Source organism: Diceros bicornis, chromosome 7, assembly GCF_020826845.1.
Source record: "Diceros bicornis minor isolate mBicDic1 chromosome 7, mDicBic1.mat.cur, whole genome shotgun sequence".
Classification (NCBI taxonomy): domain Eukaryota; kingdom Metazoa; phylum Chordata; class Mammalia; order Perissodactyla; family Rhinocerotidae; genus Diceros; species Diceros bicornis.
Window position 1 is genome coordinate 63746741 of NC_080746.1, and position 24066 is coordinate 63770806.

A 24066-nucleotide genomic window follows, 5' to 3' on the forward strand; every position below is an offset into this window, starting at 1 on the left:
TTATTTGTCTAGAATAAAGACAAGTTTGTCTCCAAGTAAAAATTTGATCACACCTTCCCGAATCTGCTTGGTCTTGACTCCATAAACAATTGGGTTTATTGTAGGCGGCAGTAGCAGATAAAGGTTGGCCACAATGATGTGTATGTGGTGGGGGATGGTATGTCCTCCAAAACGGTGGGTGAAAAAAGTAAAAAAAGCTGGGACATAGGTGATCACAATGGCACATATGTGAGATGTACAGGTGCTGAAGGCTTTGTGACGAGCATCTGCAGATGACAAGCTCACCACAGCTCTCAATATCATGGTGTAAGACACGGAAATACAGCAAATGTCAAACACACCAATAAGGAGAGCAACCATCAAACCATAAATAGCATTGACCTTAAAATTGCCACAGGACGCCTTGGCCACAGACATGTGGTCACAGTAGGTATGGGGAATGAAGTTGCCCTGGCAATAAGGCAGATGCTTGGTGAGGAAAGTGAACGGGCTGATGAGCATCACACCCCTCAGGAAGGTGGCAAGACCAGCCTTGGTGATGACAGGGCTGGTGAGGATGGTGGCATAGTGTAAGGGGTAGCAGATGGCCACATAGCGGTCCACAGCCATGAGCATGAGCACCCCAGACTCCATCCCAGTCAGCATATGAACAAAAAACATCTGAGCCAGGCAGGCATTAAAGTCAATCTCCTTGAGGTTGAACCAGAATATGCACAGCATATTGGGTACAGTGGTTGTGCACAGAGTGACATCTGTGAAGGAGAGCAGGGCCAGGAAGTAGTACATTGGCCGGTGCAGAGCCTCCTCATGGCTGATAAGGTAGATGAGCCCGCAGTTCCCCACCACAGCAATGATGTACATGAAGCAGAATGGCAGGGAGATCCAGATGTATGCGGTTTCCAACCCAGGAACACCATTCAAGATAAAGAATACCGGAGTCAAGCTGGAGCTGTTGACCCCAGACATAATGGCTGACAGGAGGCAGGCATTTTACACTCTTTATCAGCAATTGCTTTCTGCATAGAAGAAAGAGAGATGGGATTAGAGACCAGATAAGAGAGAGTGATTCCACTACATTACAATAAAAAGCTTTGAACTGGGCTATAATTGTCTTCTTCCTTTCAATAAGCCATTTCTAATCTCTCCTCTTGATTCTTCTCATGCTAGTTGTACCTGAGTCTTGTCACTAAAATCATGTAGACATATTTAGAGGATTACCTTCATCTGACCTGTCCTTATCAGCAAGACTGTTGTCCTGTCTTGGAAATTATGAAGGACACATCATGTAGAATTTGCCAGTAATGCTCCATATAAATTGCTTAAGATAACACAATATAGATACTCAATAAAATACGTGAGAATGAATGAATGTTAGAATTAGTAAGGATTTGGTATGACTGGTACTCAAACTCTGTCTGACGTCAATATCATGCTTTTTCACACTGGGAGAATAAAGGAAGTTCTTTCTTCACAAAGAAGTTGCTGAGAAGAAAAAAAAATATTTACACTTCTAAATCATTAGCAAGTTTAATGAAATTTAGTAAAAATTTCATTAGAATATGAATTCAATCAGATAAAAGATCCTTTTCTTTTGGTTTCTCTGTCTTCCCCCCCCCTTTTTTTTTTATTAATTCCCTATCTATTCTAAATACAAGATTTTACTCAGGAAGCCCTTGAAGTTCTAAGGATTACTGATGCTCTATCCTACATTAATTTAAATAATATTTCTTTTGTGATAACTGGACAAGTAATTAGTACAAAATATAATACCATATCTTTGGATTGTTACTTCTCATAGAGGCAGTGGAAAAGAATAGATGATATTTATAGGAATTTATGGATTCAGGGATGTTTGAGGAAAGTTCAGGTTTCTAATTGGTTAAAATATTTCTTTGAATTGAAAAAATAAAATGGTACTTAGCTCTGGAGTATACCTGAGCCTTCTCATGCAGGAAAGTCAATGTCATATATCAACACCATGCAACAGAACTATTACATTAAGTGTCACCTATATATTTTGGAAATCACTATTGTATCCACTTCTACTGGCCAAGTACATAGAAGCTGCCATGCAAAGAAGAAAATACAAAGAAACTATAAGTTTCAGAGGTTCATAGTCTCTGGTTCCTAAGCTGACTGCATCTCATGTAAATGATCTCTTTCTATAAGCGAGTTCTCCTACAACCTCTCCAGAAATGGTATCGCATGCAGAAATTGTCATTTTGTAGTCCTAGACAAGAGAAATTTAAAGACTAAAAACTCTAGTGTCCACCATCTTTTATGTGTACACCATCATGAAATGAATGGGATGAATGGAAAATGAGACTAAGTCCAGTGGAAGCCACCCAGAAAGAAAAAGATTCATTACCTCTTAGAAGTGAAAGATAAAAGGAAATACATTGCCTCTTTCTAATATTGCCTTTTGTTAACTGTCCCCATATTCTAAGTCCTTGTATTCTTAGCAAATAGCTTTTTTACTTTTCCTGAAGTAGGTATTTTTGAAAATTGTCATAACTCACCTCAGTGTGAGGCACAATCAAAGCCCCATGCATGGCTGAGAATCCTTAGGAATTCTTCAAAATCTGGAAAGGCATCTTCTTATATAGACTTTTTAGTTTCTCTGCAGAATCTCCAGCAAGATGTCTCAGGCTGACTGACTCTCCCCAATTAGATGTCTCAGAGGGATCTGTTTAAAAGAGAATGAATTCTGGGCCTGGTTGTAAAATATCTGTGTTTAGAAGCTTTTCAGTAGAAAAAGAAACAACAACAAAAATACGTTAATTTAATACCTTTTCCCAAGTGGGAAATGTGACCACCAAGCCTGGTGGAGATGGACATCATTTTCTAAAAAATTGTTTTTCTTTTACTACAAAAAAAAAAAAATACATCCTTATTGTAGAAAATCCAAAAACTATAGAAAATTATATAAAAAGTTGGAAAATCCTTGTAAATCTAACCCAGAGGAATAACCACTCTAAAAAGTTTTCTGTACTTCATTCAGTCATTTTGTAATTATTACATATAATATTCTGATTTTTATAAATTTCAGACCAAATAGAGTTTTGTACACTGTTTTTTCTCTACCTTATATTATTTTGTGAACTTTTTCTCATGTCATTCTATATGCCTTGAAATCAAAATTTTCAATAGATAAAACTTCTTTCTACCCAATAGCTGTATCAAATTTAAACATTTCATTACTCTTGAATATTTAAATTATTTCTCATTTTTTCTATCAAAAATAATTCTCCTATGGATATCCCAATCCACTCAGTTTACATTACTGATTTTTCCTCACTTAAGATAATTAGAAATAGGATTGAAGTTTGTGGGATCAAAAGGCATGGACAATTTTAATTATGTTGCTAAATGTTTGAAAAAATAATCTCCATAAAATTTGTGCTGATTTTCACTTCCATACACAGTTAGTGGGCTGCCCCTCTGTAAGTACTGACTATTATATTCTCTCTTTTCCCCAGCAGGACTGGTGAGAATACTATCTCTTTGATATTTTAGCTTGAATTAAAATTAACTTCACTAGTAGTGATTATGAACATTTTTTTCATGTGGTTTTGGTCAATTGTTTTTCTCAAACTTGATTATTCATTTACCTCCTCATCCATCTTCAGTGGAGGTGTTAGTTTTTATTTTATTGCCTGCTAGACACTTTCAATACTAAAATATGAACCCATTTGCTCTCATAGTTTGCAAACATTTCTCCAAGATAGTATTTTTCTTTAACTTTTATTTTATGGTGGACAGAGATTGCATTATTTTACCTTACCTCTCTTCTGTTAAAGAAAGAAATCACTCAAAGAAAAATCTTTCTATACGTCAAACCTTTTGTGGGAAGCAACATAAAATTGTACTACCCCCACAAGTTCACCTGTCACCTAACACCTCAAATGTAAATGTTATTAAAGCCTAAATTCTGGTGTATATATTTCCAGAAGTTTCTTATATAAGCATTTAATAAAATTTTAATTTGTTAACTGTGTTGTCATTATTTTGTTTAGCTTTTTGCATTAGCAATATTAATAGAAAAGAGTACAGAGACTCCCAATTGACTACTTGGAAAGACAACTTTCATATAAATAAAAGTTTGGTTTTGTCGAAAAACAATAGAATACATGTGAAATTATTTTGATAAAATTTAAATTAATACAACTATATTACAAAATTGTATATGGATCTCAGTATATATTCTTTCCTGTTAGATTTAAAATTTAAGGAAATAAGAATTGGCATGACACATCAGTTAAATTTAGAGCAGGGGTTTTTAACGTGGAAACCATGGTCCCCAAACTGGTTATGCTCAACTACATCAAGATCTCCTAGGGAGATTTTCAAAAGAGATATAATAAGATGTTCTATAATGCTCCTAAATATTTGTACTAAGTATAGGCATTGACAGAAGTAATAACTATTCTTGAGAAAGTTATTTTTTTACTTCCAATTTTTCTGAATTTCGTTTTTTATATTTAGTTGTATACATCTAAATTATAAGATATGAAGCCAAGATTTCACTTACATTTATATTATATATTTGATAAATATTTTAACATATATTCTACATGTTTAGCCACTTTTGCCAATATTTTACTTTGAAAATTATTTTCTCAACTTTCTGTACTACAGAAAAAACTGTTATTGCAAAGTGGAAAGTTTCCGCCGTTCATCTGTTTAAAACTTTCCGTTCTCTTTCTTGTTCAAACCGTAGAGGCCCAAAATTACTCCATGAAGTCATTTGACTTCATAGACATATGACTCTGTTTTGTATGTAACAAGACAACAACAATAACAAAACAACAAAAAAGTAATACATTTGATTTTTTTAAAAATGGTTATATACTATAGACCCAGAAAGAACTAGCCACTGATTTGAGCTCACTTATTCTTGTTTTCAGCCCCTTGAGTGTGGTTCGTTTTTTCCTCTAGATGTCCCTGCATACCATTTCACTTTCCTGGAGTAACTTTTATCTCCCATCCTCCTTCCACCTAATTAACAGTTTTATCCTTCAGTATCAGCTTAAACACTAATTTCTTCTGGAAACCTTTTCTGATGTTTGTAATTTGTGCTAAGAGACATCTTCATTGTACCAGTAACATTTAACCATGCAATTATGTTTTGCTTTATTTGATTTTTCTTTAACTTATTTATTTATCTTTCCATCTTGTCCTAATTTCATCTAAAAACTTGGGCTTTTCTAGGGCCTATTTATAACAACCCTGTCCTTTCCTCTCCAGTTCAGAGTTAACTGTAACAAATTAGAGGCAAGGAAGTTGACATCAAAATGTCAACAATTTTATGACATACATCTGGGAGAATAAGGCTTTAGATCCTCAGTCATAAGAGCTTGTTTATATTTTGTCCCCGATTTAGGCAGGCTTGCTCACCCAGTCTCTAGATAGATGAATTCAAACCTCTTTGGAAGGGGCTGGCCATTGACCGTGCCAATGTGGATAGATCAGGATGCATGCTCTGTTCAGTCAGAGAGATTGACTAGTATGAGGCTTCAGGGCTCAACATATAACTCACCCACAACAGACACCAAAAACTGAAGCTTTTCCTATTTAGAGGAATGAGAGCTAGGATGAAAAGTTAAGAATGTTAGTGTAACTTGAAGTAATGAGAAGTGGAGAACAATTGTACCCTTCCTCCAAATCTCCTCTCTTCCTTTTCCTAAAATTATTGTTATCTGTCCTTTCTTGTCATACCATGTTCTCTTGTACAATATGCAGATTGTGATAACCTCTCCTGGATTCCCCACCTTTTTCTTTTCTTTCTACTGTTCTTTTTCCTTCCCTTCTTTCTTCTTGATTTTATTCTTTTATGACCCCAAAACTCCCAGCTTTAAGTGCAACCAGACTTCTTATCACCACCCCAGGTTCCAGTACTTTACCTGTGAGAGCTATACTTAGTAAAGTGCCCCTCTCCTTATACACAACTCTTCCCCCACAGCACCTCCAGCACTACTTTGCACCCTCAGCCTCGTACACATTTGCCTACAAACTCTTTATGCCATATTGTTGTCTGCGGTTAAAGGTGCGTTTGGGGTGCATGAAGAGAGCATTGTTGGTTAATGAAATCTGTGCCTTGATCATCTAACATAAAAGTACGCAACAGGTAGATAGATATGCAGAATTTACTGCTACAAAGGAATCAAAGGAATCCATCATTGTGTAGTACTGTTCATTTTTCAGCTTTTCTATAAAACTGCCTTGGCAATAGCTTTAAGTTATTTTGAAAGAAAAGCTATGTCTATGGTATTTTTCATTTCAAGGAAAAGTAAATTTGTCATTCATTGATACAGAGAGAGAGAATTCAGGGAAAAAGTGAGATAAGATTCCAGTCATATTTTTGGTTAATAGTGCCAATTCAGTAAAACATAAAACACAACTGTTAGGAGAGACTTGTGAGAGGGTCGTGTGGAATGCTCAGCGTGCTTTGTGTTCTCGCATCTGTACTGTTTTGTTTTGTTGTTCCATTTTCTTTACCTCTGTATATCTACACATATGACCAGTCTGAAATGGTTGGACAAATGGTTCTGGAGATTCACAGGAGCAAGATAACTTTCACTAACCTTGGTATCGCCTTGTAATTTCCTTCTACTTCCTTTCCTTTGGGAATATTAATGTCTCATAGTTTGAAAGGAAATTTGGATGTGAGTTCTTTGCACCTGATACTTGGGTTCTAAATCTAATCAAACTATGCCAGGTTGACATGGGAGAGCTGGGCCCGCTGAGCTCTGCCTTGGTCTCTCGGGTGGGAGATGGAATTTGAAATGAAGTGTCTTCCACCATTTTTTCCTGTTCTCACTTCTACATTCCTTTTCTTTCCTCCCCTCTCATTCTCTCTCTCTCCACGTGAATACTGAGTAGAATTTTCCTCCATCACCATCTATCTTATAATTAGTTTTAAATTTCTCAATGATTCTGGCTTGATGGCTCTAATTCAACTGAATCTTAATTTTCAGAACTATATATATATTTTTTTCTGTGAAACCCATTTTTGAGTTTGTAATGGGGAAGATGACATAAATTAATTGGAGATTGTTCCTCAGGTGCCTCAAATAAATTTTATTTATTGCATTTTATTTCTACAGATTTTCAATTTTATATTCTGGTTTTACTTCTTTGCTCTTTTTTTGTCCCCATCACCCCCTATCCACAACATAGGCCTATTAACATATTGTATTTACACTTTAATCTTAATGTTCTGAGATTCATCCCATCTTGCTATTTGTGTAGCTCATATTGTTCATCTATAAAATGAGGATAAGTATAGCTGCATCATAGTTTGAAAGTAAAAGTTCAACAACACATTATATATGAAGCCTTATTATATCTGACAAAATATATATGTTTAAAAATGGCAGTTTAGGAAAAGTAATTTCTTGATTTGTTTGCTAGTGTTTTGGTGCGGTTTAAATGAGAATACCTGATGAAGAAAGTGTACCAAACTCAGAAACACAATTTCAAGACACAGCAACTTTACTAAATGTAAGTTTATAATTTACATTGCATAGAGGCACTTTTATAATGTTAATTTTTTTTCAAACACAGGTTTTGCTTCCAAACGTGAAAATTATATTGTGAAAAAAATACATGGTCTACTTACTATATTTCACAGTCATTTGGCTACATATAACATGATATTAAAATCTATTCTCATATTAGCAGATAAGAATATAATCTTAATCGATAAAATTAATATCTGCACCTACTTATCTATTTGTATCCGTTTCCTGACCACATTCTATTACTCCACTTTCCTCTTGGGTTATGCTTTTCTTCATTCTTACTTTTCATTCAGTCTTTCTGTTTCTGAATACCACATTTATCATTCCACTTTCATTTCTTTTTTCTCTGTTATTTCCAGAAATGTAAATACGATACTCCTTTGTCCATTATCCCTGATCACTCAACATCTCCCTCTATGTTAAAGTCAAGCAAGGCAGTCATGCCGAGGTATCCTTGATTGGCAAAGTATATTGATTTTCTCCAATTCTCCTTTCTTCTATGGACAAATCCTTTCCTCAAACAGCTGTCAGATGGTATCCACTGTGTCTTTCAACATTCTGCTCCATGTTAACCACAAGGAGTATGTCCCAGATTATGACCAACTCCAGTAATTGTATTTACTCCAGCTTCCTTTGTATGTACACTGGTATATTCATAGGAATCCAAATAATTATCTAGGCAGTGGAATGCCAGAGATAAATGAGAAGACAAGATTTTTTTTCCCTAAAGTTATACAAGTTTCACATAAATGTGGCATAGGAAGGATGACAGGACCTCTGGAATTCAGCACAGATGTTCTGGGGAAGTGTTTCTTACTTCCCTGCAACACATGGGACAGTTTGCTTCTGTGCCTTCCCAAATCTTCTGGAGTTTCTCTAGGCTGACTTCTTGATGCTTTCCCATAAACTCCGCCACAGTGCTAAACCAAAGTGTGTTAATCATCAGAGTTTACTTGAAGTTGGATATCCTAAATAACCCATTCTGTGCATTCCAGAAGCTCTAATTAAAGCTAAACTATGTGAGAAATATAATTATTTCCTGTCTATTTTATTTTTTTCTATCAAATTGCAGGTCTCAGGTTAAAAATTTTGTGATTATTTCATAAATTTTACAGCAGGATATTGACACATATTTTCTCCTGACCTCATGGTTGTTGAATTTTGCATTTACTCTCTTCCTCTATAACTTTTATCTTTATCTTTATGCTAAATGAAGAATTCTACATCATAGATTTATCTCATACTCAAAATATCTTTCCCTCTAAAAAATAATTTGATCACTCCTTCACGGATCTGCTTGGTCTTCACTCCATTGACAACTGGATTCAAGGTGGGAGGCAGCAACAGGTAGAGGTTGGCTATTAAGATTTGGACATGATGAGGTATAGTGCGTCCCCCAAAGCGATGAGTAAAGAAGTTGAAGAAGGCTGGGACATAGGTGATGACAATTGCACATATGTGTGATGTACAGGTGCTGAAGGCTTTGTGGCGAGCATCTGCAGATGACAGATTGACTACAGCACGGATAATCATGGTGTAAGACATGGAGATACAGAAGATATCGAACCCTCCTATCAATATGGCAGCTATGAGACCGTAGATAGCATTAATCTTGATGTTGCCACGGGATAATTTGGCCACAGACATATATGGTCACAGTAGGTGTGGTGGATGAGGTTGCCCCTGCAGTAGGGAAGACGCTTGAGCAGGAAGTAAAGAGGATCATGAGCAACACACTTCAAATGAAAGTGGCAAAACTAACCTTGGTAATTACAGTGTTGGTGAGGATGGTGGCGTAGCGTAGAGGGTAGCAAATGGCCACATAGCGATCCAGAGCCATAAGCATGAGCACGCCAGACTCCATGCCTGTCAGCATGTGGATGAAAAACATCTGCACAAGGCAGGCATTAAAGTAAATCTCTTTGAGACTGGACCAAAAGATACATAACATACTGGGGACAAATGAAGCGCACCAACTAATATCTATAAGGGACAGCAAGGCTAGGAAGTAATACATGGGTCAATGCAGGGCCTCCTCATGGCTGATGAGATAAATTAGCCCACAGTTCCCCACAACAGCAATGATGTACATGAAGCAGAATGGCAGGGAGATCCAGATATGTGGATCCTGGACTTCCAGCCCAGGAATCCCATTGAGAATGAAGTACCTTGGTGTCAGGTTGGAGCTGTTGGCTCCATGCATGATGGTCAATTGCAAAGCATGTTACTTTTTGTACCAATAAAGATGTCCTATACAAGAAGATAGTAGTGATGTTATTTTCAGCTAGAGAAAAAAGGTGAACATGTATTTTGCACAATATAAATAATAATTTTAGGAGAAAAATCATCTTTTTTGCACCCGAGCTATGTTCTTTGGTGCTACTTAGTGGTCTTGACCCTGTTACTGAATCACAAGGATTCAAACATAGTACATGCATAGTAACAAAGCCCTGGTCTTCTTTAGTAAACTTAGTGTAAACTCTGTCTGTATATACCTGCTTATTATATTCCTTGACCAGTCACACATGCTTATTTTTGCCCCCTTGACCAATTTCAAATTATGGACCCTGTTTAAATAACACTGATTCTCCTAACTCTTCACATAATTTCCTTTCTTCCAAGAAGTCCTTTCAGCTGTGTCCACTAGGTTATACCCAATTAAATTATGTGAACACCTACTTATTGCACACAGGTATTAGAGGCTGAGTATGATCCATCTACAAGACTAAACATGGCAAGTCTGGATTTTCCAAATCAGAATAATCAAGAACAGAAGATTGGAAAGGCCAAAAATTTATGTAATAAGTCACAATTTTCAAGGCTTGGCCATGTGCATTTTGCATTATATCTCTAAATATTTCTTGCTGGTAAACATGAAAGATTTAAGCATTTACATTTAACCAATGACATTTTAAGCTGTAATTAATTTTCATATTTTCTATTGCTTCTCTCAAATCTCTATGTAGATAATCATGGTATATATCTATAAATAATCATAATTTGTATGTCTTCTTTCGGTGTATTATTTTTAGCACCCAAAGAACTATAATATTTATATTGGATAGGATGGAATTTTTATTAATTAATTTGTTTGTTTTTTCAAAAAGGTTAGCTTTCCACCTTTCTTCTATATTCTGGGACATGGATCTAACCTGAAAGCTTTCTCATTAAAATCGTAATACTCTGGATCTCTTTTTTTTCTGAGAAAATTCTTCTCCATCTTATGTTTTTAAAAGCTGTTTCTTAGTTGTTTTTCCTTTGAGATTATCAACTTGAGTTATTCATTTTCCCACAGAATTGTATTGTATATTTTATTGTATTTTCAAAAATTATTTTATATATTTTTCTGTTGTATTTTAATCTCCTCCAGAGAATAGTCTTTTCCAAAGTTCTATTTTTGATTGTTTTTATTTTCTCTCTCTCCAATAATTGTTTTTTTGGGGAGATTTAGCTTAGGGTTTTCTATATGTGTTTTTTTTTTTTTTAACCATTACTTATAACCAGTTGAAAACTTTTCAAATGATGCTATATAAACAATATCAATACATAAGAAAGATAAAAGCAAATTTTTCTAGAAAATATTAGAACTGATGACATTTTAAAGCCATTTGCTCAACTCTAAGTGCCTTTAACATGAAGTAGAGTAAACCACAGAGATTTTTACCACAGCCTGGAACATAATAAGCAAAATGTATAGTACTATCATAATTATTGTTAGTATTATTATCATTATTTTGCTTTATAAAATAAATGTAAGACCATATCTAGCCTTCCGTTAAACCTCCACTGTCTCTACAGCTCACTCAGTGCAAAAGCCAACATCCTTATATTTGTTTACAACATCCTAAACAATTAGGACCCTTTTAAATCTGTGAATGTCTCTCCCACTGCTCCAACTCTGACCCACCCAGTCTATCCAAATCTGAGTAGAGATTTCTCAAACTCAGCAATCATGTGCAGAGTTCGGGGCATTTCCACTTGCCACTGTGACTGCCTGCTTTATTATTCCCCAGATAATATCATGGCACTTACCATCAACGGTTTCAGATCTCTACTCAGAGTCAAACCCAAAGTAAAGCTTTTCCTTACCTCTCAATTTAAAATTCAAACCTCCAGACCTCTGTCAATCTTGGTATAATATCTTTCTTTTATCTTTTCCTTACTCCACAGCAATTAGTATTGTCCATGGTCCCTCACTAGAATGTAAAATCTATATGCACAGGGATTTCTGTCTATTTTGTTCACTGCTATAGCTCTTTCACTTAAAATAGTAACTAGCACAAGAAAAAAGTTGTATAACAAATGAACGAATTTGGAAAAGTACTTTTCAGTTCTTCTTCTAGATTGTACATAAATGCCCTAAAAAATTTGTGTGCATATTGAAAAATAAAGTGTGTATGGAGGTAGGCAAATATGGTTTCAATCTGTCTGGAATCTTAAAGTTTTTTTTTTTAATGAAATTGGAGATATTTAGAATTTGGATGAGTACATGGAGTAGATGCACGCAATTGCCTTTTCTATTACTTAGCACACCCTAAAGTCATACATATGGTGAATAGGAAAAGTTAAAGGAAAGTAGATTTGGGTTCAAGTAATGTTCATTCGTGCAGATAGAGATCTCTAGTAAGATATCAAGATTACTGTCGTCAGATGTATTCAAGCAAAGAGAAAGATGTGTCCTGAATTTTGTTGTCAGGATGTTGGACTACAAGGTCACTGGAATTCCTTCCAACTCTTGCACAAATTCATTTTCATTCATAGAGGTTTTACCACTTACCACAGAAGACTCCTCCATCTATGGGGAGCAGAGAAGTTTTTTTATTATTATACAGAAATTTGTTTGCCTATAACATTATCCCTTTGGTCCTTCTCAGATCAGCACCATGGAATCTCCTTTCTCCAGTGCCTAAACTACATTTAATTTCCCCTTACTTTTCCTTGTGCCTCTTCAAGCGAGTTTGAAAATCCATTTGGTTTCAAAAGTATAAATAGTGAGATAATTTAGTGCTTCATATTTAACCACCCTCTGACTCAAATCCCTCCCATTTAGTTGCAAATTTTCTGTGTATCTTATATAATTTTTTTCTTTTGAATCACTCAAACTCACCCTGATGTCAGATGTTTTAAAATCCTCATTCATGACTGACATTGTTCAGAAAAGTTGCACAGCATTGGTTAGGAACCCTAGATAACAACACCTTGTGGCTTCTCTGGGGATTTTCCAAGCAAAAGGAGAAAATTTGTTTGAGACTTTTGTCCTATGGGACATCTATGGGACATCTCCCATAGGACATCTATGAGACATCTCCTCTGAAGGGAGAGTAGGTAAATTTAGTTTTGTTGAAACTAGATGTATATTTAGAATATATTTGAGCAGGGGGAGAAAAATCTCAATAACTACCCTCAAATTTTAATAACATTTTTCTGATGGGACATATGAACTGTCTGGTATCCATGGCAGTATAAACCTGGAATTACATTTGGCTTCCTAGAGTGCTGTAATCCTAGTTTCATAACTTTTGTCATAGCTGTTTCTACATGGGATGTATGGATCTCAAATGTTCCTCAAAAATATTGAGTAAACAATTTCAACATCTTCTGTGTTAGAGACTCACTAAAATATATTTTGTGCAATAAGGCTGGGTTGTATGCTCGTTTGAAACACTGCACTGTAAAATGCATCATTTCTTCACTCCTGATACCTTCTACCTTGGTAGAAATACAGCCGTCTTTTAAGTTTTAATTCCATTTAGTAAATCTTGATCAAGTCTAAGGAAATATAAAAGACTGGATTGAAATTCTCCCAACAGTGAAGGGATTTGGGGGAAGGAAGCAGCGAACATCATGATCACAATTTAATATCATCCCTAGGGTTTGTAGAAGTGAGTGTAGGCTATTGGAAAGTGAAAATAATAAGAAGGAGTCTCGTGTGTGGTACATCTTTCTTCTAGAGCAGGCAGCTACAATGGACAGAAACGTAGCAAATCTAGATTTTTCTTTTGCGGTAAACAAACCCACGCACCAAAGCACATAAAACAAAACAAACAAGCTCTATACTACAGAGCTTCTGCCCAGAGTGAGAGTCTTCAATTAGTAGAAATCTGGTGAGTGATAGTTTCATTCCAAAGCGGACAGCTACGATAAATGAAAAGCCTAGAGGCAAGACTTCCTCTTGAAATATGCCGAGTTACAATATTAATATTATTAGGTATAATAACATTTAAATAAAATAAATAATAAACTAGCAGATGGCAGGCAGGCTCCAAGTCTTAAGCTCTATTAGGAGTTCCTCAAGTAGAAAATCTGTGAATGACAACATGCTTGCTTAAAATATTTTTTGTTATTCTTTCATTTTCTAACTAAAAACTATATTAAGCAAGTATACATGCTTATAAATATTATGCATTTATTATATACTTATGTATAAATAATGTATGGATGTGAAAGGTTAACAAATTCTGTTTATGCATATATATTTTATAAAATGTTTGTTATTTGGGAGTGTGTGATGATACATACCAAGACGTCTAATAAAGACCATTGCTCTACGTTTATGGGTGGGCTTTTTGAAGGGAAGAAATATACAAAAGTTCCAACTGATAAGAGGGATTTAGAAAGTTCTTTGTTTTTTCCCATCATATAACTGAAAACATGTTTAGTATTAGGTAAATGAGATAAAATGGAGGTGAGAGGGCTCAGAAATTTATGTTAATACTGCTTTCTTTGAGAAAGTCTCCCTGAGTCAAGCTTGGCCTCAACTACTGCCTGACACATGTCAAATTACCAAGAGATTCTCCTAAAATTCTATCAGCCAAAAGTTTCCTGATATATGAGACCCCTAAGACCACATCCTGCAGGATTGATAGTAGGGTTCAGTATTAGTTATAACATAACAGCAGGCAGAAAGCTAGTATGTAACTATCAGTACAATGCAGTTGTGAATAATAGTCTTCTGATGAATAATAGACCTGAACTTGAATCCTCCTATTCCATTTAACAATTGTATGAATTATTATGTTGTTTATCATCTACAGACTTCCACTGGTATTAAATCATTTTAATCTCTATAAGACTGTAATATCTATCTCAAAGTAGTTTTTCAGTTTTAAATGATATAATGTATTTAAAGATGATATGGCTTTTCTCTTTTATTCTTTTAATATCAAAAACAGCATTGACTGATGTTTAAATGTTAATTTAACACTGTATTTATGGGATAAACTCCAATTGGTTATAAGTTAATATCTTTTTCATGCATTAATAAGTTCAATCTCAGTAATAATATCTTGTCTGAGATTTTTACACCTGCATTTCTAAGATACACTAGCCTGTAAATTTTCTTTCTTATAATGTCTTTGTAAGGTTTTGGTATTGAGGTTGTGTAGCTTCATTTAAAAAGTTTGGAAGTATTACATCTTTCTCTGTTCTTTGAAAGAGTTTAGTTCTTATTTGAATATTTGGAAGAATTCACCGTTAATGTCATCTGGGCCCGGAGATTTTTTTTATGGAAAGCATTTAATTGTAGATTCTATTTCTCTAACAGATATAGGTTTCTTTAGATTTTTTTCTGTCTTCTGTCAATTTTGGTAATTGTATATTTCAAAAAATTTATCTATTTCATCTACCTTATCAAATCTATTGTACAATTCCAGTTAATTTGTAAAAATTATGCTTTCGAAAATAGAAATGCAAAGGTGGAATAAAAACACCTTATTGAGAATCAGAGACACAAACTCATTACTCTGAAAAGAATTCTCTTTAGAAAATATAAACAAGCAACTCAAACACTGTAACTCACAATTTAAAAAAAATACCAACATATGGGAGAAAAATTAAACTATATTTCTATAAAAGTAGTAGCAAATGCAGGCAGCCTTTACAAAATATCTTTTCCTAAAGAAGACATATTCCCTTCAGTCAGTTTCTTGGATGTAGACACATATAAATCTAAAACTGGATCTTTTTTCTTCTTTTCCTCATGACTTCATAATCACACAACTCTGTCTTTTGGTAAGAAATAATAACAACTTGAGTTGTTCCACATGGAGAAATGACGTTTTTACCTTGTTTGTTTTGTTAGGTGAGAAAATAACCCAGTGGTGATTTGTACACTGTTAGTTTGCTTAAGATTAAATTACATTTCCCAGAATCCTCTTCTTGCATGTTGGTGGGCTAGAGTTGGGCAAAAGAGGAATTTGCATGAGATTTGGAAAGTAGAAGTGAAGCAGCAGCTGTGGCACTCTGAAGGTCATCACGGAAGATGTGGTGCAAGACAGACACAGAGGTGATGGTCAGTTCCTGCTTGTCTTTATGCTTGAAACAGCAGAATACACATTCTTTTCAAATGTATATTGATCATAAAACAAAGAAGAATAAATTTAAAAAGATAATAATCATAAAGAATAGGTTCTCTAACTAAAAATAATAAATTAGTAATCAATAACAATAAAATATCAAACACTTCCAAGAAATAACACTGGATGTGCCCTTTTATGCCTAGCATCTCTCACTAAGCAGTAGGTTTGTGAGATTCATCCATATTGCTTCATATAGCAGCACTTCATTCTTTTTCCTTGCTGTGGAGTATTACAGTGTTTAAGATATATAATAAAAATGATATAAATGTAATAAATAAATATAAATAATATTAAATTAAACTTTTATTAAAGTTTAAATATGTAAATGTTCTTACTCTCTCTCTCTCTCTATATATATATGTATACACATGCTTCCATTATGTTGTTGACGGACATTGTTTTCTATTTGGGGATATTATTAATACTACAATTGAACACTCATGTACACATACTTTGGTGGATATAAGTACTTACTTCTTTTGGGCATATATGCAAAAATGTAATTTATGGGTCATAGAATATGCATATGTTTAGCTTTAACAGATGCTGCCAAACAGTTTTTCAAAATGTTTGTGTTAATTTACACTCCTACCAACAATATATTAATGCTTTAGTTGCTTCACATCCTGCCAAAATTGATATTGTCAGTTATTTTAACATTAAATATTCTGTGTGTTTAGAGGTATCTCTTTTGGTTTTAATTTGAATTTCCCTATTGATTGATGCCATACAACATTTCACGAGTGTTTTTGATTTTGGTATTCTCTTTTGTGAAGTGTCCAAGCCTTCTGCCAATTTTTCTATTGAATTTTACAATTGGTTGGAGTTTGTGTTTCATTTGTTAAATGTGGCCACTGCAAATTCTTTCTCTCTCTGTCTCTATGTCTCTTGCTTAGTGCAATTGTCAAATTTAGAGAATCTAGAATTGGCATAATATTTTAAACTGATACACAGTTCATATACAAATTCTTTCAATTTTCCCCATAATGTTCTACTACAGTAAATTTTGCTTCCCATTTCAAGATCCAATCCAACAATATAAATTGTACTTGGTAACCATCTTAGGTTTTTTAAAACTGAAACAGTATTTCTGAATTTCTTTGAATTTTATAAAATTGACTTTTTTTAAGTTTTCTTTTAATAGAATGGCTCTCATTTTAGATTTGTCTAAAGATTCCTCATGATTAGATTCAGAATACTCATTTTTGGAATATATATTACCTACTGTGTCCTTTTCAGTGCATCACACTAAATGCATGCGATGTCAGTTTATTCCATACTTGGTGATATTAACATTGACACACTTTCAGTCCAACCAAGTTGGATTAATACTTGCTGCGACAGTCTGCAAACCACATGAAACTGTGAGGCATCTCAGCAAAAGGGTTTTAAAAGGGGCACTTTTTTTGTATTAAAAAATGGAGCTTGGGCACAAACTCAAGAATGAAATTCTGTGGAGTCGAGGGGCTGTATTTCAATACGTGGTAGATATCTGCAGTAGAGTAATCACATGGTCTTGTGTCTTTGATAACTAAACCACAGCATTCAGAAGCCAATGGGTAGAAATAGAAGTAGCCTTTATTGTTATCACTCCTAGTAACCCCCGTTTTTCTTTCTCTCACTTTAGTCTCTACTTGTAATAGGTCCTAATTTTCAAGGGTAGAGAACCTCTTTTACTAGAGGACACAGTGCCTCAAACTATAGCTGCTGCTTGATAATTGTGGCTCACCATGCTTATAAACTAGGAGGTAGATAAAGGAGTGACTCTGCTGGCAGAAATACTTCCCCCAGATTGTCATGAGGAGATATGATTGCTGCTACGTGGTGGTGGGAGGACAATGTCTGGAAGCAAGGAGAGTTCAGTGAGAGACCTATTGGTGCTTCCAATATCTGGTGATTATCAATTGGCAAGTATAGCTTAAAAGTACTAAAAAGTACATAAAAACCCTGGGTCTTAGTCCCCTCAGGGATAAAGGTGTAGAATATTTGCCTTGCAAAAAGCCTAAACTAGCGGATATTCTAGCCATGGGAGAGGGGAATCTCTAATAGGAAGTATAATAGGGGCGTGATGGTTATCAGTTATGGCCTCAAGATCAACTACAGCAGTGGGTTTGTATTTTGTCCACTTAACCCTCCTGTTGCAAGCGGTCTCTCTCTTTTTTTGTTTTTAGAAATCTTGGCAGGCGACTAACTCTAAAAGGCCATGAAAGGCTAGAGTTAATATAATGTGGGAACCAACTTGTGTTGGATCTTGCAAGTGGTCGAAAATACTGGATGCTGTTGGTACCCCTCCCATGTCGCCTTGGCACTCACAGTTCCTATAGTGTCTTATTGAAAGCTATGACTCTGCGTGAGTGCTTTCTTCAGCTATCAGGCAGGGAAGTCCAGAAGTATCCAGGAATTAAGTCACCTAAGTTCCATGAGTGGGAATTTGAGGGCAAATATTCAAATTTTTTCACTTTGTGGCAGGAAAATGCTAATATGTGTCTCGTCTCATAACATTATAAAAAAGATCCCCAGTTTTACTGAGCCCATGTACCTACAGCCAGTAACCTGTTTATTTATATACCTTGTATTAACTTCCACTTCTTCCCTGTCATGGTCCTCTCAAAAATATTTCCCAGTATCATCTCTCAAATAAAACATATGAGTCAAATTCTCACCTCAAATCTGCTTCTGGGAGAACCCAGCATAGGATAGTGTCTCTTCTAAATCAGACTATAGTGTGAGAAAACAATTACTTACCCAAAAAGAGATGCTCAGTATTTAATTTATTTATAATATATACGAATACTAACAGGTTGGATAAAAGGGAACATTATTTTCCACATTTTAGTGATGAAGTTCAGAGACTGAATAATTGTTTTCTAGTCATATAGATAATAAGAGGCCAATTTAGGGTTTGAAACCTGGTCTGTCTGATCCCAGAGCCAAAGTTTTTAACTGATGCACTCTTTCTTTATCTGATGTGAGGTAGAAAAATGAACAGAAACAATTTATATTATTCAAATAGTAATTGGGAAATATTGATTCAATTATTTACTTTTCTCTAAATTGCTAAGTAAAGAATAGAAAAGAAGCCACAAAGTATACAAAAGTCATACACTAATTTAAGGAATTATGGATAACAGTATTCATTGCAGTATAAGAATTAACATACAATTATTTATAGACTGTTTAATTAACAACAAGGTGGCGTTTATAAAGTTCAAAACAATCAAAACTAATCGATGTAGCTAGAAGTCAAGAGAGTGGTTACTCTCAGGTTACTGACTGGGATGGGGCATGAATGGAGCAATTCAGATGCTGGGAAAATGCATTTCTTGTCCTGGTTTGTGTTCTCTTCGTGACAATTCATCAAGCTGTGTAGTCATGACTTTTACTCTCTTCTGCATGTTTGTTTTACCTCAATTAAAATATTACTTAAAAAATAAAGTGGCAATGTTTTATTCTTTAAATTAATTTAATATTTGTGTCTCAAAAAATGTAGCCCATTGCAACAACTGGCTAGGCAGTGCACTAATTTTGGCATAAATTTATAGTGAAAACTTGTTCTATTAATCAAAAATATATACTGAGAAGATGCTTGGCATTATACAACGTGCTAACTTTACATCTATGAAAGCTTTATAGTCTCTTTCAAGGGAAAGTTCAAATCTAGAGGTGAATAGAGTCATGTAAAGATACTTATCATACAGTTTTTTAAAGATCATTTCAGAGACATATTTCAGTTTGTATGTCAATGCAGATGAGAGCTTTTATCCCTATCTAGTGCAAGTAAGGTCTGTAATTCAATTTTACCATTGCCAGATTTATGGGTCAGCTCTAAAGAAGAAACACCTGCTGACTCCTAGCTTGTTGCTAATGAATGAACTCAAATCTTTAACAAGAGTTCAAATAAAATAGATAATGCTAATAACAAACTTGCCTGAAGAGATTAAGGTATGCTTTATTTTATATTTGGCTTAAAAAGATGATCCATATCCTGTGAAACGTATACTATTTTTCTTTTTTTTTTCTTTTGGTATCCATTACCCTGAGATCCCTAGTAAGTTAAAACAGAGTGCGTTGCTACTAGTAACCCATGGTCTTGATTTGCATTGTACTGACTCTTGCTCTTTGTAGTACATCTCCCTCACAGAAGCTGGATACAATTCTGCAGCTCTATATGAATTAAACAGGATCTAGAGGTAGACCTAAAACTTCTCCTGGTGGTTCCATGAGGCTTAATGAATCTCTTAGATATATTTCTGCAAATCTCAAAATTCTTCCATACTATGTATATTCTCTGGAGAAGCTACCTATCTAAAACTTCACAATGAGCTAGTTACCATGCTAATTGTATATAAATTATAAGTCAATGACTGTTAAATTTAAGGTAAGAAAACCTACTTGCTCAGTAAGAAGTATTTATTTAGAACTTACACTAGATATCTGGCATTATGGTAAAATGCTATTGATAAAAAGATGATTAGATCATTCATCTTATCATGAGATAGTTGATCCAGAATTCCAGACATGTATAACAGGCACATATGCTATAATATGAACTGCTGTGTTATAGGAATTAAGAAGGTTCTCTGATATTGCAAATGAGATCTTCAGACTTCATCGAGGGCAAGCCTGTACCTATTATATAACTAGTTAATTAATAAAAAGTATGAATTATCCCTTAATTAACAACACATTATACTAACTATAACCCTAATTTGTTTCTAAAAAAATTAACTAATTAATTTTATTTATTTTATTGAGGTCATGCTTGTTTACAACATTATATAAATTTCAGGTGTACGTTATTATGTGTCAACTTTTGTATAGCCTGCATCATGTTCACCACCAAAATTCTAGTTTCCATTTCTGTCACCATACATACACATCGCTTTACCTCTTTCACCCTCCCCCCACCCCCTTCTCCTCTGGTAACCACCAATCTGTTCTTATCTATGTGATTATTTGCTTGTTTATCTTCCACATATGAGTGAAATTATGTGGTAACTGTCTTTCTCCATCTGACTATTTTGCTTAGCATAATACTCTCAAGGTCCATCCATGTTGTCACAAATGACACTGTTTCATATTTATATGACTGAGTGATATTCCATTATATATATAGAATATATATATATCACATCTTTATCCATTCATCTCTTGATGGGCACTTAGTCTGCTTCCAAGTCTTGGCCATTGTGAACAATACTGTAATGAACATAGGGGTGCATATAATAACTTTTTGAATTAGTGTTTTCATGTTCTTTGGATAAATACCCCAAAGTGGAATAGCTGGATCATATGGTAGTTCTATTCTTTTTTTTTTTTTTTAAATCTCCATGCTGTTTTCTCATTGTGGCTGCACCAATTTATATTCCCAACAGCAGTGCTTGAGGGCTTCTTTTTCTCCACATCCTCTTCAACTCTTGTTATTTCTCGTCTGTTTAATAATAGCCATTCTGATAAGTTTGAGGTAACATCTCATTGTAGTTTTGATTTGCATTTCCCTAATAATTAGTGATGCTGAACATCTTTTCATGTGCCTGTTGGCCGTCGGTATATCTTCTTTAAAAAATGTCTGTTCAGATGCTTTGCCCATTTTTTGATTGAATCATTCATTTTTTTGTTGTTGTGTTGTATGAGTTCTTTATATATTTTGGATGTTAACCCCTTATGAGATATATGATTTGAAAATATTTTCTCTCAGTTGGTGGGTTGTTTTTCATTTTGTTGATTGTTTCCTTTTCTGTGCAGAAACTTTTTAGTTTGCTGTAGTTCCATTTGTTTACTTTTTCTTGTTTCCCTTGCCTGAGGAGACATGATATTCAAAAAGATACTGCTAAGACCAATGTGAAAGAGCATACTGCCTGTTTTCATCTAGGAGTTTTATGGCTTCAGGTCTTACATTCAAGTCTTAAATCCATTTTGAGTTCATTTCTGTGTATGGTATAAGACAACGGTCTACTTTCATTCTTTTGCATGTGGCTGTCCAGTTTTCCCAACACGATTTATTGAAGAGACTTTCCTTTCTCCATTGTATGTTCTTGGCTCCTTTGTTGAAGATTAGCTGTCCATAGATGCATGGTTTTATTTCTGGGCTCTCAATTCTGTTCCATTGGTCTGTGTCTGCTTTTCCATGAGCACCATGCTGTTGTGATTACTATAGTTTTGTAGTATATTTTGAAGCTAGGGAATGTGATGCCTCTAGCTTTGTTTTTTCCCTCAGGATTGCTTTGCCTATTCATATTCTTTTGTTGTTCCATATAAACTTTAGGATTCTTTGTCCTATTTCCATATTATATTTGGAAATATATGTATATATTTATATCCATATAATATTTTGTTGATGTTTACATCTATGTTCCACACCGAAACTCTTCTGTAACTTTCCTTTTTTGTGTTGTCCTGGTCTGGTTTTGGTATCAGGGTAATGTTGGCCTCACAAAATGAGTTGGGAAGTTTCCCATCCTCTTCAATTTTTTGGAAAAATTTGAGAAGGAATGGTATTAAATCTTCTTTGAATATTTGGTAGAATTCACCAGGGAAGCTGTCTGGTCCTAGACTTTTGTTTTTTGGGAGGTTTTTGATAACAGTTGCAATCTCTTTACTTGTGATTGGTCTATTCAGATTCTCTATTTCTTCTTGATTCAGTTTTGGGAGGTTGTATGAGTCTAAGAATTTATCCATTTCTTCTAGTTTATCCAATTTTTGATGTATAACTTTTCATAGTATTCCTTTATAATTCTTTGTATTTCTGTGGTATCAGTTGTAATTTCTCCTCTTTCGTTTCTGATTTTATTTGTTTGAGTCTTCTCTCTTTTTTCTTAGTTTGTCTGTCTAAAGGTCTGTCAATTTTGTTTATCTTTTCCAAGAACCAGCTGCTAGTTTTTCTATTGTATTTTTACACCCAGTTTCTTTTGGTTGCCATTTGCTTGGAGTATCATCTTCCATCGCCTCACTCTGAGCCTATGTTTGTCTTTACAGCTGAGATGGGTCTCCTGTAGGCAGTATATTGTTGAGTCTTGTTTTTTAATCCATACAGCCACTCCTGTGTCTTTTTATTCATGAGTTCAGTCCTTTATATTTAGAGTAATTCTGATATATGAAGTCTTAGTACTGCCATTTTGTCTTTTGTTTTCTGGATGTTTTATATTTCCACTCTTTCTTTTCATTGTATTTCTGTCTGCCATTTCAGTTTGGTGCTTTTTTGTGTTGTTTTTCTCAGTTTTCTCTTTATTTAAGTTATGTGACTCTTCTCTGATTTTTTGTTTTGTGGTAACCAGGAAGTTTGTAAAAAAGAGCTCATAGATACGATAGTCTTTTTTCTGCTGATAGCATCTTATTTCTATTAGCCTCTGCAGGTTCCATCTTTTTCCTCTTCCTCTTCTATGTTTTTGTTATGACAAATTATCCTTTTCTGTATTGTGAGTTAGTTACCAAACGGAAGTGGTTATTGTTATTTTTTGATGCTTTTTTTCTCTTTAGCCTTAATATTATAATTGTTTACTAACCTGTTCTGATATAGAGTTGCAATTTTCAGATTCTGTCTTTTTATTTATCATCTTGCTCAAAAATTGCATATCTTCACTTTTTTGTTTCAGGTAGGAGGGCTCCTTTCTGAATTTCCTTTAAGACACATGTAGTGGCAATGAACTCCCTCAGCTTTTGTTTGTCTGAGAATGCCTTTATTTCTCCTTCATATCTGAAGGATAACTTGGCTGAATAGAGTATTTTTGCCTGAAAGTTTTTGTCTTTCAATATTTTGAATATATCGTTCCATTCTCTCCTAGTCTGTAGAGTTTCTGCTGAGAAATGCACCGATTCTCTGATAGGATTTCCTCTATGTGTTATTTTCTTCTCTCTGGCCACCCTTGATATTCTTTCTTTGCCATTGACTTTGACAGTTTTAATATAATGTACCTGGAGAAGATCTTTTTGCATTGAGATAATTACAAGTTCTACTAGCTTCAAGTTCTTGTATATCCAGTTCCTTCATCAGGTTTGGGAGATTATCAGCTATTATTTCTTTGAACGAGTTCTCTGCTCCTTTCTCTGTCTCTTCTCCTTCTGGGATACCCACTATCCTTCTAGTGTTTTTCTTAATTGAGTCAGATATTTTTCATTTTTGTAGTTCTCTCTATGTAATGATGTATGAAGGATATGGCTCTTGGGCAATGATTAATTATTCCATAATG

The 24066-nt window shown here is 34.6% G+C and overlaps 1 protein-coding gene and 1 pseudogene across 1 annotated transcript; both read right to left on the bottom strand.

Annotated features, from left to right (window-relative positions):
• On the bottom strand, window positions 1-966 carry LOC131408090 (olfactory receptor 52N2). The gene has a single exon (XM_058544652.1). It carries the CDS (start codon window positions 964-966, stop codon window positions 1-3), a length of 966 nt encoding a protein of 321 aa, XP_058400635.1.
• A 7790-nt stretch (window positions 967-8756) lies between these two features.
• On the bottom strand, window positions 8757-9726 carry LOC131408091 (olfactory receptor 52N2-like; annotated as a pseudogene).
• Window positions 9727-24066: the final 14340 nt, after the last annotated feature.

Bases quoted from the DNA above. Each gene is read 5' to 3' on its own strand.
- LOC131408090 (XM_058544652.1), bottom strand. From the start codon at position 966: ATGTCTGGGGTCAACAGCTCCAGCTTGACTCCGGTATTCTTTATCTTG.